This window comes from Prionailurus bengalensis, chromosome B3 (genome assembly GCF_016509475.1).
Source record: "Prionailurus bengalensis isolate Pbe53 chromosome B3, Fcat_Pben_1.1_paternal_pri, whole genome shotgun sequence".
Classification (NCBI taxonomy): domain Eukaryota; kingdom Metazoa; phylum Chordata; class Mammalia; order Carnivora; family Felidae; genus Prionailurus; species Prionailurus bengalensis.
In genome coordinates this window covers 3,314,895-3,330,000 of record NC_057355.1, presented here as the reverse complement: position 1 = coordinate 3,330,000, position 15,106 = coordinate 3,314,895, and the positions used below count along the sequence as shown (strand labels likewise).

At 48.8% G+C, this 15,106-nt stretch overlaps 1 protein-coding gene across 2 annotated transcripts in view; it reads left to right on the top strand.

The window, feature by feature from the left end:
- ADAMTSL3 (ADAMTS like 3) overlaps positions 1-15,106 on the top strand; it is a 348,695-nt gene that overhangs the window by 279,546 nt on the left and 54,043 nt on the right. For both annotated transcript variants that reach the window (XM_043554621.1, XM_043554622.1), the window contains 2 exons: positions 6,956-8,027; positions 13,037-13,164. In XM_043554621.1, the coding sequence (XP_043410556.1) occupies positions 6,956-8,027; positions 13,037-13,164 (1,200 nt within the window). The remainder of the gene's footprint in view (positions 1-6,955; positions 8,028-13,036; positions 13,165-15,106) is intronic.

Here is a 15,106-nt window from a genome sequence, read left to right as displayed (position 1 = left end):
CCAACCCATCCTCTTTGGGTGAATGAGTTTTGTTGATCTTCATTTTGACCATGTTCATGGGCAGTTGGGTGGAGGGCGGGTGGGAGAGATTTCTTGAGCACCACACGGTCCGGTTATACCCCTGCCTGGGTCCCCCCTACATTCCCTGACTCCCCCCACTCCAGACTTTGATCGTTTCTCGAATTCTTTCTCCCGCCATATCTAGCAACTGACATTCTTCTTATTCCTGAAAGACCAACACAAACCCTGCCTTCCCCCACGATCTTTCTCAGTGGAACCTTCTCTGGAAGGTAATATAACCCCCCGAGTTACAATCCCAGCCGTTGCCTCACCCTGTGACATCAGGCAAGTTACCTAATCTCTGCCAGGCTCTATGTTCTCATCTGCAAAATGGGAATAGTAAATTGCATCTACCTTGTACGATTGCTCTGAGACGTAATACCTATAAAGTGCTTAGAAGCAATGCCAGACGCTGACTGAAGGCTCAAAATATTAGTTATTTTTAATGCATCCCTTTAATTCCTGTCACAGCTTTGAAGACAGGACACATTGTGACAGAGCAACTTGTGTGTTCTGTCCCAGGAGGGTGCAGGGTGCTTGTGTGGGGCAGGTACACAGTAGCCCTGGACTTCTCCATCGAGGCCCCCCCAAAGTGCTTATCATGACTTCTACCCGTAGAGACGCTTTTCAAATATCTCGGACTTGGATTCTCTTCATATTGCCATTCGAAGTCTTGTCTTCTAATTAGGGATCTGAAGGGGGGAGAAACATAACGGAAATGTAGTATTTGATTTTAGACTTTTTAAATTTTATTTCGACATTCTTTATTTTTTTTATTTTTTTTTTTTTAATTTTTTTTTTCAATGTTTATTTATTTATTTTTGGGACAGAGAGAGACAGAGCATGAACGGGGGAGGGGCAGAGAGAGAGGGAGACACAGAATCGGCAACAGGCTCCAGGCTCCGAGCCATCAGCCCAGAGCCCGACGCGGGGCTTGAACTCACGGACCGCGAGATCGCGACCTGGCTGAAGTCGGACGCTTAACCGACTGCGCCACCCAGGCGCCCCTCGACATTCTTTATTTTTGAGACAGAGAGAAAGCACGAGCTGGGGAGGGGCAGAAAGAGAGCGAGACGGGAACCGAAGCAGGCTCCGGCTGTCAGTGCAGAGCCCCACGCGGGGCTCGAACCCACGAACCGCGAGATCACGACCTGAGCAGAAGTCGGATGCCGGAGCCGACCAAGCCACCCAGGCGCCCTGATTTTAGATGTGTTTTTTTTTTTTTTTAATTATGGCTCCAGGTTTCTAGGGTTCCTGAGTTTTGGTGAAACAGATTCGTATTTGTTGTCAAAGTACTGACTCAGATCAGGATGGTTGGGGCAGGGGGAGACAGCCAGGCTGACAGCGTATACACCCATCCCTTCCCAGGGCTGTCTCGAACACACTCATTTCTCTGCAGCTCAGGGTCTCTCCCTGAGACCCTCTCTCCCTCTCCCAAGGCTCTGCCTTGTTAGCTCTCCCGCCTCCCACACACACCTTGGACTCTAGCATAGAACACACGATGACAGCATTTCCTTATTCTTTATGCAGCCATTCACCAAGTGCTGCTGTGTCTCAGATGTTATGATACAAAGCGGAAGGCACATTCTCTTGTGATTAAGAGCTCATGGTCCAGTGGGAGAGAAATCTGCATAGAGAAATGAGACCAGGAAAGTGCCATGGGTGCCGTGATAGAATGCGGAAGGCCAATGCCAACCGGGGGGGGGGGGGTGGGGGAGGTCAGGAAAGGTTTCACAGAGGAGGCTCCCTTGGGCAGAGTTCTGAAAGATGGGCGTCCATTCTCCAGACCCACACTGGGGAGGACACAGGAGAATGTGGGAGAAGAGAGCAGTGTGGACAAAGGTAGGGGGTGTCAAATGGACTTGTATGTCCGGGGAAACCGTAAGAAATACCGTGAGATTAGAACATAGGTTCAAGGCTGTGACAAAAGAGAAAGCTTGAGAACGTAGCTGTAGAGGGTGTTGGGACTCTATGGTAAGAAGTTTAGATTTTATCCAAGAAGGAGATGAGGCGGTCAGGTTTTATTTTGGTTCATTTACTCCAACAGCTATGTGGATACATTGGATAAATACGAGGGTGCAGGCTGGGAGTCTGGGGGTGGGACTCTGGCAGTTTCTAGGTGAGAGAGTGCCAGGGTGGAGCCCCACGATGCCGCAGACATCCCGCCCTAGTACCTGGGGCTGGGGGCCACGGCCCAAGGGCGGGGGAGTGCTTGTACGAATTTAATGGCCAGCTCTGGGGCAGAGGGTGGTGAGGAGGGAGGGTAGCAACCCTTTGTTACCTTTGCTGATTTCTGCCCAGCGAGGACTACCATCGTGGTTGGCTTCCGGCTGCTGATGTGATATGGTTGAATGCAGAGTTGGGGACAGGTAGCAACAAGCTCGCTGACCTGAGAGCCCGCGAGAGGTAGGGCCAGCCCGCCGCTGGGCAGGGAGGCATCACACTGACTTTCTGGTTTCTGACTTGGGGTAACTGGGGGAAAGTGATGCCATTCACTCAGGGAGCACAGGAAGAGGAGGGTACTGGGATGGGATGGGAGGCAGACATAATGAGTTTAGATTCTAATGTTTTAAACTCGAGGGCGGCTTAGTCGGTGAAGCGTCCGACCTTGGCTCAAGTCATGAACTCGCAGTCTGTGGGTTTGAGCCCCGTGTTGGTCTCTGTGCTGACAGCTTGGGGCCTGGAGCCTGCGTGGGATTCTGTGTCTCCCTTTCTCTCTGCCCCTCCCCTGCTCATGCTCTGTCTGTCTCTGTCTCTCAAAAATAAATAAACGTTAAAAAAAAAATTTTAACTTGAGGTACCAGGAAGAGATTTCTGGGAAGCAGTGAATAGAGGTCCAGGCTAGACAGATAAACTAAACCTGATAATCTAGAACTGACAAACTAGGGCTGATACACTAGGCCTCCATAAACTAGACAGATAGGCCTGATAGACTAGATGTGATCAACTAGACCAGATAAACGAGACCTGACAGATAGAGTGCACAAACCAGAGCAGCTAGACTAGACAGCCCAAAGTTGCTCATTGCATCCGCAGGGTCACCCAAGGAAAAGCTTAGAGAGGGAAGAGAAAGCCACTCTCTGCACAGCAGGTGAGGCTCGTACCTGATCAGGCTGGGCCAGACTTGTAGTTCAGGGGTGTGTCCAGGGGCAGGAGGATGCAGTCGCCCAAGGCCAGACCAGTTCTTGCCCAGACGCCGTGTCCGATGATGTCATGCTCCAGGCACTTCTCCAGAGGAACTCACGGGAGTCCCAACAGGAGAGTAGGTCCAGGCTGTGGAACCCGGCAGCCTGGCAGGGCCCGAACCCCGGGTCGCTCCCCAGGCACACCTGCTCCTAATATGCTCTGTACCCAGCGTGAGCCCTTGCCACAGCAGGGTTAGGATGGGACCGGCTGGGGCCACACCACCTACCTTCCAGCAGATGGGCAGGCAGCCAGAGGGAGCAGTTGGCCCTCATGTGGCTCACCCGCCACTTGGGTGGTTTCCTCACCAATGCCGAATGCCGCCTACCACCTACAGGCTCCCCAGGCTGTCTTAGAAGGAGTCAGGGCCCCATCTAGTTTAAGCCTCGGGCTCAGCTGAGGGACATCTGGCCACCAGTGGACCTAAAGGTGCTTAGAACCCCCGTCCATGCTTGCTTCTAGAGCATCGGGGTTCTGTGTGGGTTTATACCAGCCTCAGATCATCCCTTCAGACCACCATTCAGCTACACGGATGTGCTTCCTTTCCACGTGGCCTTCTGCGTCCCAGGAAGCGCAGGAATGTCCAAGCTATGACCTCATCCTTAGCAGCACGGCTACCCCCCAAATAGTCTCCTCACATGCCTCCGGTGCCTGAATTTAAAAACCTGACTCTAGGGGTGCCTGGGTGGCTCAGTCGGTTGAATGTCCAACTCTTGATCTAGCTCAGGCCTTAATCTCAGGGTTGGGAGCTCAAGCCCCACATTGGGCTCCTTGCTGGGCGTGGAGCCTACTTAAAAAAACGAAACAAGACAAAAACCCTGACTTTGACCCAGTTTGTGTTGTGACTTGGAAGCCATCCATGTGCACATCCATCTTTTCCACTGTCCACCTCCAAGGGACCAGGGACCAGACAGGGTGTTCAAATAGGCCTTTAAAATAATTGTAAGAGCTCTGTATAGGTAGATATACAGATATATATGCAGACATGCACACATATACATACCCGGCCTTGTGACAACAATAGGCCACTGTTACGTATTTATAAAACATGACCAGATAAGTAAAACTAGAAGCATCTAAGCAATAAGAAAGGAAGACAAGGCTAATACATGATTATGGCTTGAACTGGACTCTCCTGTTAATGCACGAGCACAGATTTGGCTCTATACTTGTCGCCATAACAGCAATCTTGAAAAAGCAGGCTGGTCCACGACACCGTTCTGCATTCACTGGACAGGACACGAACTAATCCCTCAGAGTTAAGTGTGATGATTCCTGAGGCTGAGGCCAGAGAGAAATCCTCCTACAGTCTTCTTCCAGAAGGCTCCGCATGTCGTAAAGACTTTGGCAGGGTTCACGCAGAAAACATGGCTGCTGCCTCTTATCTCTCCTTCCCTCTTGACCAGCACCATCCCATCACATTGTCCTTCAATAAAAGAAGTGGGGTCAGGAACACCTTTCTCTGCTGCCTTGCTTTCACCCAGTGGTAGGCGTGGGGGCAGTGGTTCTCAAACTTTGCTGCACCTTTCAGGCACCTGGAGAGCTTAAAAAAATTCGTAGGGCCCAGGCTGTTCCCCATAGGTCAGAAGTTCTGGGGATGGGTCCCAGGGCATCGAGATTTAAAAAAAATAATAATAATGGATGTTTCTAGCAGGCTGCAAAGTTTGAGGGCTCCGCAGGCAGGAGCCACCTGACCTCCCCATAATCTAACTATGACGGAGGGGACACTCTGAGAGTAGTGTGACAGCGGGACCCCGCTCCAGCGCTACAGCCGCCGTCGCTTCTGGTTGGTGGCACCCTTGCTGTGCACACTGTTGAGTTTTGGACAGCATCTCTGCCTGTAATAATGGATGAGCTGTAAATGTGAATCCATACATTTTTTTTTTTTTTGCCTGGTTTTGATCGCGGTTGAACAACAGTACGTTCAAAATTCTGTGCTACCACCTGAAAGAACACCTGTGTGCCTCAAGTGGCTGGGGTGAACTTGACACCCTCTGTGGAGATTGTATCCGGTGGGGAAGGCGGGGTGCGTGGCAGGTCGTCCCGTTCCACTTAGACCCGAGCTGACGATCATCCACGGGCAGAGCCCTGGACAAGTCCTCACCTGCTGACTCCATCTCTGTGGGGTTCGCACGCAAGCTCATTATGCCTGTCCCTCACCAAGGACATCCTCTGCCACAGAAATTGTGGGTCCACCCCTGTTGTTTTCCTGATCGCACTGGTCCCCCCGCAGCCCAGCCGGCAGCTAGACCCTCACGGGGCTCATGAGCCACCCAGGAGGACTCCAAGAGTTATTCTGGAAAACTAGGGTCAGGCCTGAGAGGGCCATCTAAGTGGAGACCTACTCTGACTTTTCTCCTAGTGTTTCCTTGCCAGTGCCTCAGCCAGGAGGACCCCTAACTGGGATCCTTCAAGGTAATGAGGCCCCCAATCCCATGTCCTGAATCCAGCAATACCTCTGACCAGAGTCCAGTCTCTTCTATCACTCCCTGGTGCTCCCAATCCTCTGTGTGCCTGTGGACCTAAGTACATCATCAAAGAGGCCCCAGACTTCCCCCCACGTCACCCCTCCCTCACTTCCAAGCCATCCCGGGGCACACCGAGGCCTTTCTCTGGGCTCTTCTTCCAAAGGAGAGACCTAAGGTGCCTCCTCTTTGGCTCACGGCCATTAACTGGAGGCCACATCCAGGAACAAGCTAGAGCCAGCCCTATGTCTCATCCCCTCTGGCACTGCCCTGCTGCTTCCTGGCCACACCTCCCATTGTCAGGTGTCAGGGCCACAGTGGTCGTATGTGAGAGTATATTGTGTGCCCACTACTGTGCACGCATTTGGTGTGAATGCCCAACCATACTTTCACACGCCTCTGATGAAGGCACTGGCACTAGTCACGTTTTCTGAATTGTTTTTAATGTTTATTTTTGAGAGAGGCAGAGCATGAGCAGGGGAGGGGCAGAGAGAGAGAAAGGGAGACAAAATTCGAAGCAGGCTCCAGGCTCTGAGCTGTCAGCACAGAGCCCAACGCAGGGCTCGAACTCAAGAACCTCGAGATCGTGACCTGAGCTGAAGTCAGACGCTTAACCGGCTGAGCCCCCCAGGCCCCCTGCCCACATTTTCTAGGCAAGAAAATTGAGGATCACAGAGATCTAATGAGTTGTCCGAGTGGCAGAGCTAAGATCCAAACTCAGTGCCCATTCTCTCTTTTCTTCTTAGACCACATGCTTCTTCGGGCCCTGCTAGTTTAATGGACCCTCTCGGGTCATCAGCCATTGGCCAGCCTCATAGTCACCTTAAGATCTTTCGGATGCTTTCTCTCACTTCTCCACTCTCCCTTTCTCTCCCATAGCTGACGTGTCTCTGGCCAAGCCATATATTAACTCCCCAAAGGCTCATACCTACCGGGTGGTGATGGCCCAAAATATCAGACATCCCCTTATCAATGGAAACATTTAACATCACAGCTCCCCAAACCAGGGCTTTGCAAAATAATTTACGTGTTTTCATGCCCTTCATCCAAACTTGTGTTCCTTGCTGCTCCAGCACTGCATGTTTGTGCATACTGTTATTTGTGTTGTACTTGTCAGATGTTTTAAAAGAGGAAAGAAAATACAACCGTTGACTCGTATCAGCCTTGGAAGATTGCTGTCAGAAAGCTTATATTATTGAGATGTTTGTTCGTATTTTCTTTTCTTTCTTTTTTTTTTTCCCCTGCAGAAATGAAACCAGAGGCAGAGACAAAACCTGGTGAGCAGGGGCCCCAGATCCTCGGTGTCCAGAGAGTCTATATTCAGACGAGAGAGGAGAAGCGCATTAACCTGACCGTTGGGAGCAGGGCCTACTTGCTGCCCAACACGTCTGTGATTATCAAATGCCCAGTACGACGATTCCAGAAATCTCTGATCCAGTGGGAGAAGGATGGCCGTTGTCTGCAGAACTCCAAGAGGCTCGGCATCACCAAGTCAGGCTCACTAAAAATCCACAGCCTCGCGGCCCCCGACATCGGCATGTACCAGTGCATCGCAGGTCCTGTCCGAGAAACCATTGTTCTGAAGGTCATCGGTGCCGACAACAGGCTGGTGGCGCCCCCGGCCCTCGGAGGGCATGTGAGGGACCAGCCTGGGACGGACCACAATGACGCCAATAGCTTGGGCGCCACCTGGCAGAAAATGAGGCAATTGTGGGGTCACACAAATGAGCCTTATCCGGACAACGGCCGAGCTGATAACCAGCCTTTCCTGAGAGCGCTGTTGGGCCACTGTGGCACTTCTGCGGGGAACCGCCACTCCTGGGAGTTTAAGGATAAGCAGCTTGAAGCGGCCGTTAAGCAGGGAGCATACAGCATGGAGACCGCCCAGTTTGACGAACTGATAAGGAACATGAGTCAGCTCATGGAAGCCGAGGAGGTCAGTGGTGACCTTGCGTCCCAGGTGATCTATCAGCTGGTGGCCGAGCTTGCTAAGGCACAGCCAGGGCATCCGCCATGGAGGGGCGTCCAGGAAGGGGTGCCTCCCGCAGCTCAGCTGAGGGGAACAACAGGAAGTGTGCCCCAAGGCTCGAATGCAGGAAACTCAGGCAAGCTGACATTCCAGCCAAAGGGACCTGTCCTCCTGAGGCAAAGGCAGCCCACCTCGGTTTCATTTAATAAAACGGTAAACTCGAGGATTGGAAATACAGTATACATTACAAAAAGGACGGAGGTCATCAACATCCTGTGTGAGCCCGTCACCCCCACTCAGGCCACATATACATGGACCAAGGATGGGGCGTTGTTAAAACCCTCAGAAAAGTAAGTAAAAGAATACAGCGTTCCGTTTGTCATACCTTCTTAATGGGCATCCCAGTTTTCTTGAAAAGGTTTTCAAATTCCTTCTCCTGAGAATGTGTGTCCAACAGGATTCTTTAGGAAAGAAACTTAAAAAAAAAAAATGTTAGGATGTGCTTTTCACATATAGGCTGGAATTTTAAAAATTAAGCCGTACTATCCTGATCATTGTCATGTAGGGGTGATACAAGACTGGGTAGGGTCAGACTGAAGTTCAGCACGTATAGACTCTCTCTTTGCAGAGCACCGAATGTTTAAAAATAAAATCAATATGGGGCGCCTGGTGGCACTGTGGCAACTCTTGATTTTGGCTCAGGTAATGATATCAAGGTTTCATGAGTTTGAGCCCTGCGTTGGGCTCTGTGCTCATGGCGTGGAGTCTGCTTGGGATTCTCTCTCTCCGTCCCTCCCCCGCTCGTGTGCTCGCGCCCTCTCTCTTTCTCAAAATAAATAAACTCTAAAAAGGAAATAAAATCGATAGAAGGCCTCAAAAAAGTAATCACCCTTGCAGGAACCCCGCACTACGCAGGCACTGCAAAGTGTATCCTTCACTGTCTCTAAGTCTTGCTGTTTGTACACAGGACGGGGGACATTTTGCTTTCCCTTTATTTGCATTCAGAGAGCCCAAGCTGCCTCTGGGGATTGTTGAAACAAAACAGCAGATGTTAAATTGTTTTGCAGACCCAGAAGGTACCTTAAAAATGCAGACTTTATTTTTATCGTGTCTTTTAGTGTGTTGAGCCTAAAATGTGAAACATCAGAAAAAAATCTAGGTAAAACTCAAGTTTTTATAATAAATTACTAGGCTGTCTCTTAGAATGAAAAGGTAGAGCAAATCTAACTTCTTCATTTTTCCCCCCCTGGAACTCTGGACACAAGAGCGTTAAGGAAGTTTTCGAAGTGGAATAAACTTTGCAGATCAACTAACTAGCTTGGCAGTTCACAAATCTTTTGGCCTTCGGACCCTTTTGAACCTAAAGAACTTTAAAAACTTCTCTGAGAAGCCCAGAGAGTTTCTGTTAATGTGAGTTACAGCTATCGATATTTACCATATTAGAAATTAAAACAAAGAAACATTTAAAGTGTCTGTTTATTAATGCATTTAGAAATAACCTTAAGGGGACACCTGGGTGGTTCAGTCGGTTGAGCGTCCAACTCTGGCTCAGGTCACGATCTCATGGTTCATGAGTTTGAGCCCCACATCGGGCTCTGTGTTGTCAGCTCAGAGCCTGCTTCAGACCCTCTGTCCCCCTCTCTCTCTGCCCCGCCCCCACTCATGCTCTCTCTCAAAAATAAGTAAACATTAAAAAATAAAATAAAAATCAGAGGAAAAAAATAAAAGAAATAACAGTAAGGAGTCCATTGTGTGTTCACATAAACAACAATTTTACACAAATACAAGCAGTATTTTAAAAAAAATTACTGATAACAATGGCATTGTTTTATATCTTTGCAAATCTCTAATGTCTGGTTTAATAGAACACAGCTGGAGTCTCCTAAATGCTTCTCCATTAAATCTGTTGTGATATGTTGTTTTAATTAACGTTTATAGAGAAAATTTGGCCTCATAAAGACATGTTAGTTGGAAAAAGAAGGAAGTTTTTATAGCCTTTTCAGATCATTGTGGCTATTCTTTAACGCTACACTAAAACTGGACAAGGGGTTGTTTCTTAAATGTCAGTTGCCTGAGGAATCTAAAACCATATTAATGAAATTTTGTTACTGTGTTACAATGGAATAATGGCTTATCTTGCACTTAAAAAAATGTTTTGGCATTAATTTTTTTGAGAGACGGAGTGAAAGTGCGAGTGGGGGAGGGGCAGAGAGAGAAGGAGACAGAATCCGAAGCAGGCTCCAGGCTCTGAGGCATCAGCACAGAGCCTGACATGGGGCTCGAACTCACATACTGTGAGATCATGACCTGAGCCGAAGTTGGACGCTCAGCCGACTGAGGCACCCAGGCACCCCTTATCTTGCACTTTTAATGGATCTTTTACCTACACATGATTTTCTATAATATCACACATTAGTCATTCGGAAAATATTGGCTCACCAGTTTATAGAGGTCTTTCAGATGTTGACGCATTTCCTTGTACAATGTAAAAAGTACACATTTTCTGCAGTATCACTACTCATCCCATCAGAGAAGTCTTTGAGTTTTGGGAAAGTGTCAAGTTCACAGTGGAGGATACTAATTTTCCAAAATTTTAATTTTCACCTGAAAGTTCGAATTTGATCATTGCCAACAAATACTGTCAGTTGTTTTCCTTGACTTGGCCAGCTCAATTTAGTTAAATTGTTAAAAATAGCTGCCACATACTCAAGTCTGAATAATCAGTTTGTCTGAGAGCCGTTCTTTAAGTAAAAATGGGGTTCCATGAAAAAAAGTGGCTAGTTTAGCTAGGAATTGAAACACGCAGAAGTGTTTGTGTGTACTTCCCGTTTTGTATACAGAATGTTAAAAATAGACATACTTGAGGGGTGAAATTTTGTAAAATTAGTAAGTCTCCCTGCTTCCATTCAGGACATTCTTTTTTTTTAATTTTTTTTTTTTTTTAGTGTTTATTTATTTTTGAGAGAGGGAGAGAGACAAAGCATGAGCGGGTGAGGGGCAGCGAAAGAGGGAGACACAGAATCCGAAGCACGCTGCAGGCTCCGAGCTGACAGCACAGAACCCAACGGGGAGCTCGAATTCATGAACTGTTAAGATCATGACCTGACCCGAAATTGGAGACTGAACCGACTGAGCCACCCAGGCGCCCCTCCATTCAGACATTCTTAAGGGAAACTGTCATTTTTGTTTTTGTGTTAAGTGTGTGTTGGTCAAGAGCTCAGGGACGAATGGCATACCCTGGTGCCAGGATCGTATCCACCACTGTGTTTACTAAGCAGTGAAAATGTCAACACAGCAAAAAAAAAAAAGGTTCATTTTACACCTTGTAAGGAAGCAGCGGCTGAGAGAGTTGAAGGGACCGATTCACCTATGGCCACACATGTCCTTCAGGGATGCGGTAGAGCGTGGCCAGTTCAAGTAAATGTTTGTTGAGTTGATTTTAAGTAGTGTGACTTGATCACATAGAATCAGCATGAGCTTCTGAGTCTGAGACTCCCGGAGGTCACCAGAAGAAAGGTTTTGACATGGCACTTCCAGCTCCAATGTATTTCTGCATACTTTAAGGATCAGCTGTTTGATACAGAAGCAATTCCATATGGCTATTAAAAGTTTTTAAGTTTTTTTAAAAATTTTTTTTAATGTTTATTTATTTTTGAGACAGAGAGAGAGCATGAATGGGGGAGGGGCAGAGAGAGAGGGAGACACAGAATCGGAAGCAGGCTCCAGGCTCTGAGCCGTCAGCCCAGAGCCCGACGCGGCGCTCGAACTCACAAACCGTGAGATCGTGACCTGAGCTGAAGTCGGACGCTCAACTGACTGAGCCACCCAGGCGCCCCAAAAGTTGTTAAGTTTTTAACAGAATAAACTAGTAAGATCCATTCTTTCTTCCATGTTCTTCCTCAAACTTACCCGATTAATGTGCTCAACTTGCATTTAATTCCCTTTATGTAACAAAGGCTCTCACCTTCGGATATATTTTTCGGAATCTCGCTTTTCAGTTGAAGGAACTCAGAAATGGAATTATATTTTTGAGAGCTGCTCTCCAATGAGAGGAAAGAAAGCGTGTAGGCATTTGGATGCACAGTGTGTGCCATTGTGCTGTTGTATCGTGACCGTTGATACATTCGGTCATCGGAGGCTTCTGAGAACTTGCTGTACAACTGTCACTGTGTCAAGCTCTGAAGATGCACAGCTGTGAATAAGATTTGGTCCCTGCTCTTGAAAAGATCACAATCTGGTGGAAAGAAATAGATATTTCATCAAATAAATATATGAACCAGAGCAGAAGGAGCCCGGAGGGGGAGAAGCTAACTCTAGGAGTATTGGGGAAAGCTTTACAGGGAAAATTATATTTGATCCAGGATTCAGTGGGTAAGTTGGAGTTTGCCAGAAGGAGGGGGTGGGGAAAGGGTACCCTGAATACGGTGAACAACGTATGCAAAATCTCGGGGTGATGAAAGATCATGGAATGTTCTGGAAACTGTTAGAGGTTCATTATGGCTGGAGCAAAGGGTAAGCACCATGAAATGAGAGGAAATGGAGAAGTGGCCCAGCTCAGCTCATGAAGAAACACAGCATTTAGCGGTCAGAACAGCCTGTATTGCTAAGATCTGGAAAGTGGGAGGGTGCAGGGAAAAAACAGCTCATGGACTACCGATCCAGGTGATCTAGAAGCAGCTTCAAGTCATTAAGAAAAAATTAAAATAAAGCAGAACAGGCACCATTCTCCATTCCCTGAATAATCCCCTTATCGGTCAGGATACACCTGACCCATTTGGATCCTCGTGGTATTACCTGCAGGTGTTTATGGGTACCAGTAATTGGGAAACCATATGGCGCTCACGCAGTGTAGACCTGATTCTTAACAGCATGCTCAAAGTCCAGGATAACACGGCCTTAGCATTGCCGCTTCCCCTGACTTCTTCCTACGGCGGTAGTGAGGTAGCAGTTAGAGCCAAGCAGCGTTAACCAACAGCCTGCTCCCTTCCGGGGTGCAAATCCAAGCCGAAAAATCCACACCTGCGGTTCCACGAGGAAGGATTTGGGCCCAAAATGAGGGTTTAACATCCTGCCAACTGAGGCTTGCTAGTTCGTCTTTCTGCAAACGTGGTGGGTCAAGCATTGTGTCCTTCCTCCAAAGTCCACACTCACGCAGAGTGAGACAGGAAGACCGGCTGTCCAAGCACCATCCGGCTGAGTTCCATCAAGCCCACGAGGAAGCCTTTTCCACCCTCCAGTCTCACGGGCGGGATCCTTGCCAGCCCAAAGTCTGATGTCATAGTCTTTCCCTGCGACGTGCCGGGGTCCTGGGGCCGTGAGGTACATTAAATGAATGCACCCCTTCCTAACTGTTCTGCAGGATCATCTTGGATGGAATGGGGAAAATGCAGATACGGAACCCGACAAAGAAAGAACAAGGGATGTATGGATGCTCCGTAGCTAATCGTCTGGGTTCCGACGTGGAGAGGTCTTCTGTGTTATATGCAGGTAATGCCCGTTGTTCAAACCCGAGCTTGGGGTTTTCTTTCCGTTTTTAACATAAAACTGTAGAGCAGCAGTTCTCAAAGGTCAGCAGGAGCACCTGAGGGCAGGTGGTTTGTCAGAACACAGAGTTTTCAGGACCCCACCCCCATTCCTGGAGGTTCTGACGCCATAGGTCTTGGATGGGGTCCCAGAGCTTATATTTTTAACACGGTCCCAAGTTATACGGATGCTGCCGGCTTGTGGACCAAGTCTTGAAAACGGCTCCTTTCGAGCTCGCCTTCCGAGAACTGGGAATGAGATTTTAATTAGCAGTGTGGATAGTAGGGCCTTGTCATTTTTTTAAATGCCACCAGCCAGTGAAAGAGAACAATTATCGTTTGAAGATGACCGTGGACCTCCAAAGGCATAGCTCCCAAACCTTAGAAACGGTTTCGGGAAGTCGTAACCATAAATTAGTGTCTTGTCTTCGCGGGAGGCAGACAGTGTCGTTTTAGTATGAAAACGTGCTCAATTGTAAAGGAACACTCTTGGGTGGTAAGTCGTAAGCAGGGCTTCCTTGCGGCGAGCTCCTGTTCTGGGATTAAAAATGGAACGAGACCCGTCCTCCAGCCCTCTGCCCTATGGGCTCTGGTATCTGTGGCTCACAGGGACTGAGCGGAGGAGAGGAGCAGTAGCAGGCATTAGAATCCAGCATGCAGACCGCTAGGCACTGAGCGCGGTAGCAGGTGCACCATAGCTCCACACGGAGAAGGTCGGACCACTTGATTTTAAAAGCTCCTTGAAGCAGAAGGCCTGACTTCCTCCGCTGGCTACATTCCCAAGGCAGGGACTTCAGTCCTCGATTCTCTGCCCCACCCTCCTGGGTTGTTCTCTCCTGTGAGCATCAGCTTCTTCCCAGAAAGCGTCTGTCCCCAGGTTCTGGAATTCCTGGGAGGAATGACAGTCCCCCTTGTGGCTGACAGGTCTCCCCTTAAGCCCGTCCCAGGACGATCCAGGTTCCTGAGAGAGCATGTCCCCTGGCTCCTGAACATGTGGTGACCAAACAGTCCACCAAAATGCCATTCTTGAGGGCACCAGGCACAGGTGACAAAACAGGTGAAGCAGACACACCCACGCCTCCAGCAGCTCACACGCTAATGGCGGAGTAGAGAAGGCACTCGTGGCGGTCATTCTCCAGGAGAGGGACGCTCTGTCAACACCCCCTCTGGGCTGTTGTCTTCCCTGACCCTCGCAGGCTCCCGAGAGGCGCCTGGGCAACCGGCACCTTCTTCCATCTCAACAGCCAGCACCCTGTCCTCTTGTTTCGCTCAGACGCAAAGTGTATCTCCTGAGTGAGTTAAGGAATGAAGCTGTTAAAAGTCCATGCTTCTCAAAATTCAGGGAAATAAAAGCCCTTGAGCAGGTTCTTGGTTCTTGGCGACCTTGTCTTTGCTTATTTTTCCATGCAAGTTTTATGCAAGTTTTTTTCTCCCAAGTTTTCCTTCCAGAGAAGGAGTCACCTGGTCGCAAGCGCTGGTGTGTTTGACCAGCTGTGCTTCATCCTGCGCGTCGGAGACGTGTCCCTGCCCTGCCACGCCTTCCTGGCTTCTTAGGAACTTCTGAGTTCCTTGTCTTTCAATTTGTTGAAGAGGCATTTATCCTCAATTTTGCTTATAAAACCAGAATAGCCTCATAGCATATATATGGTTGTGGCAGTGCACCTGTGGGTACCTCTTTGAGTGCCTTCATCCATCCATCCATCCCTCTGCCTGTCCATCTGTGCATTAAGCACCCCCAGGCTGTGTGTGTGTGTGTGTGTGTGTGTGTGTGTGTGTGTGTGTGCAAGTCCTAAGGGGACACCATGAGGGATATAGAGAGAGCTGGATTCTGCCCCTGATCTCAAAGAGCTCAACCCAGTTTACCCAACGCTGCACGCTTTCCCAGAGCAGAGCCTGAACCTAACACC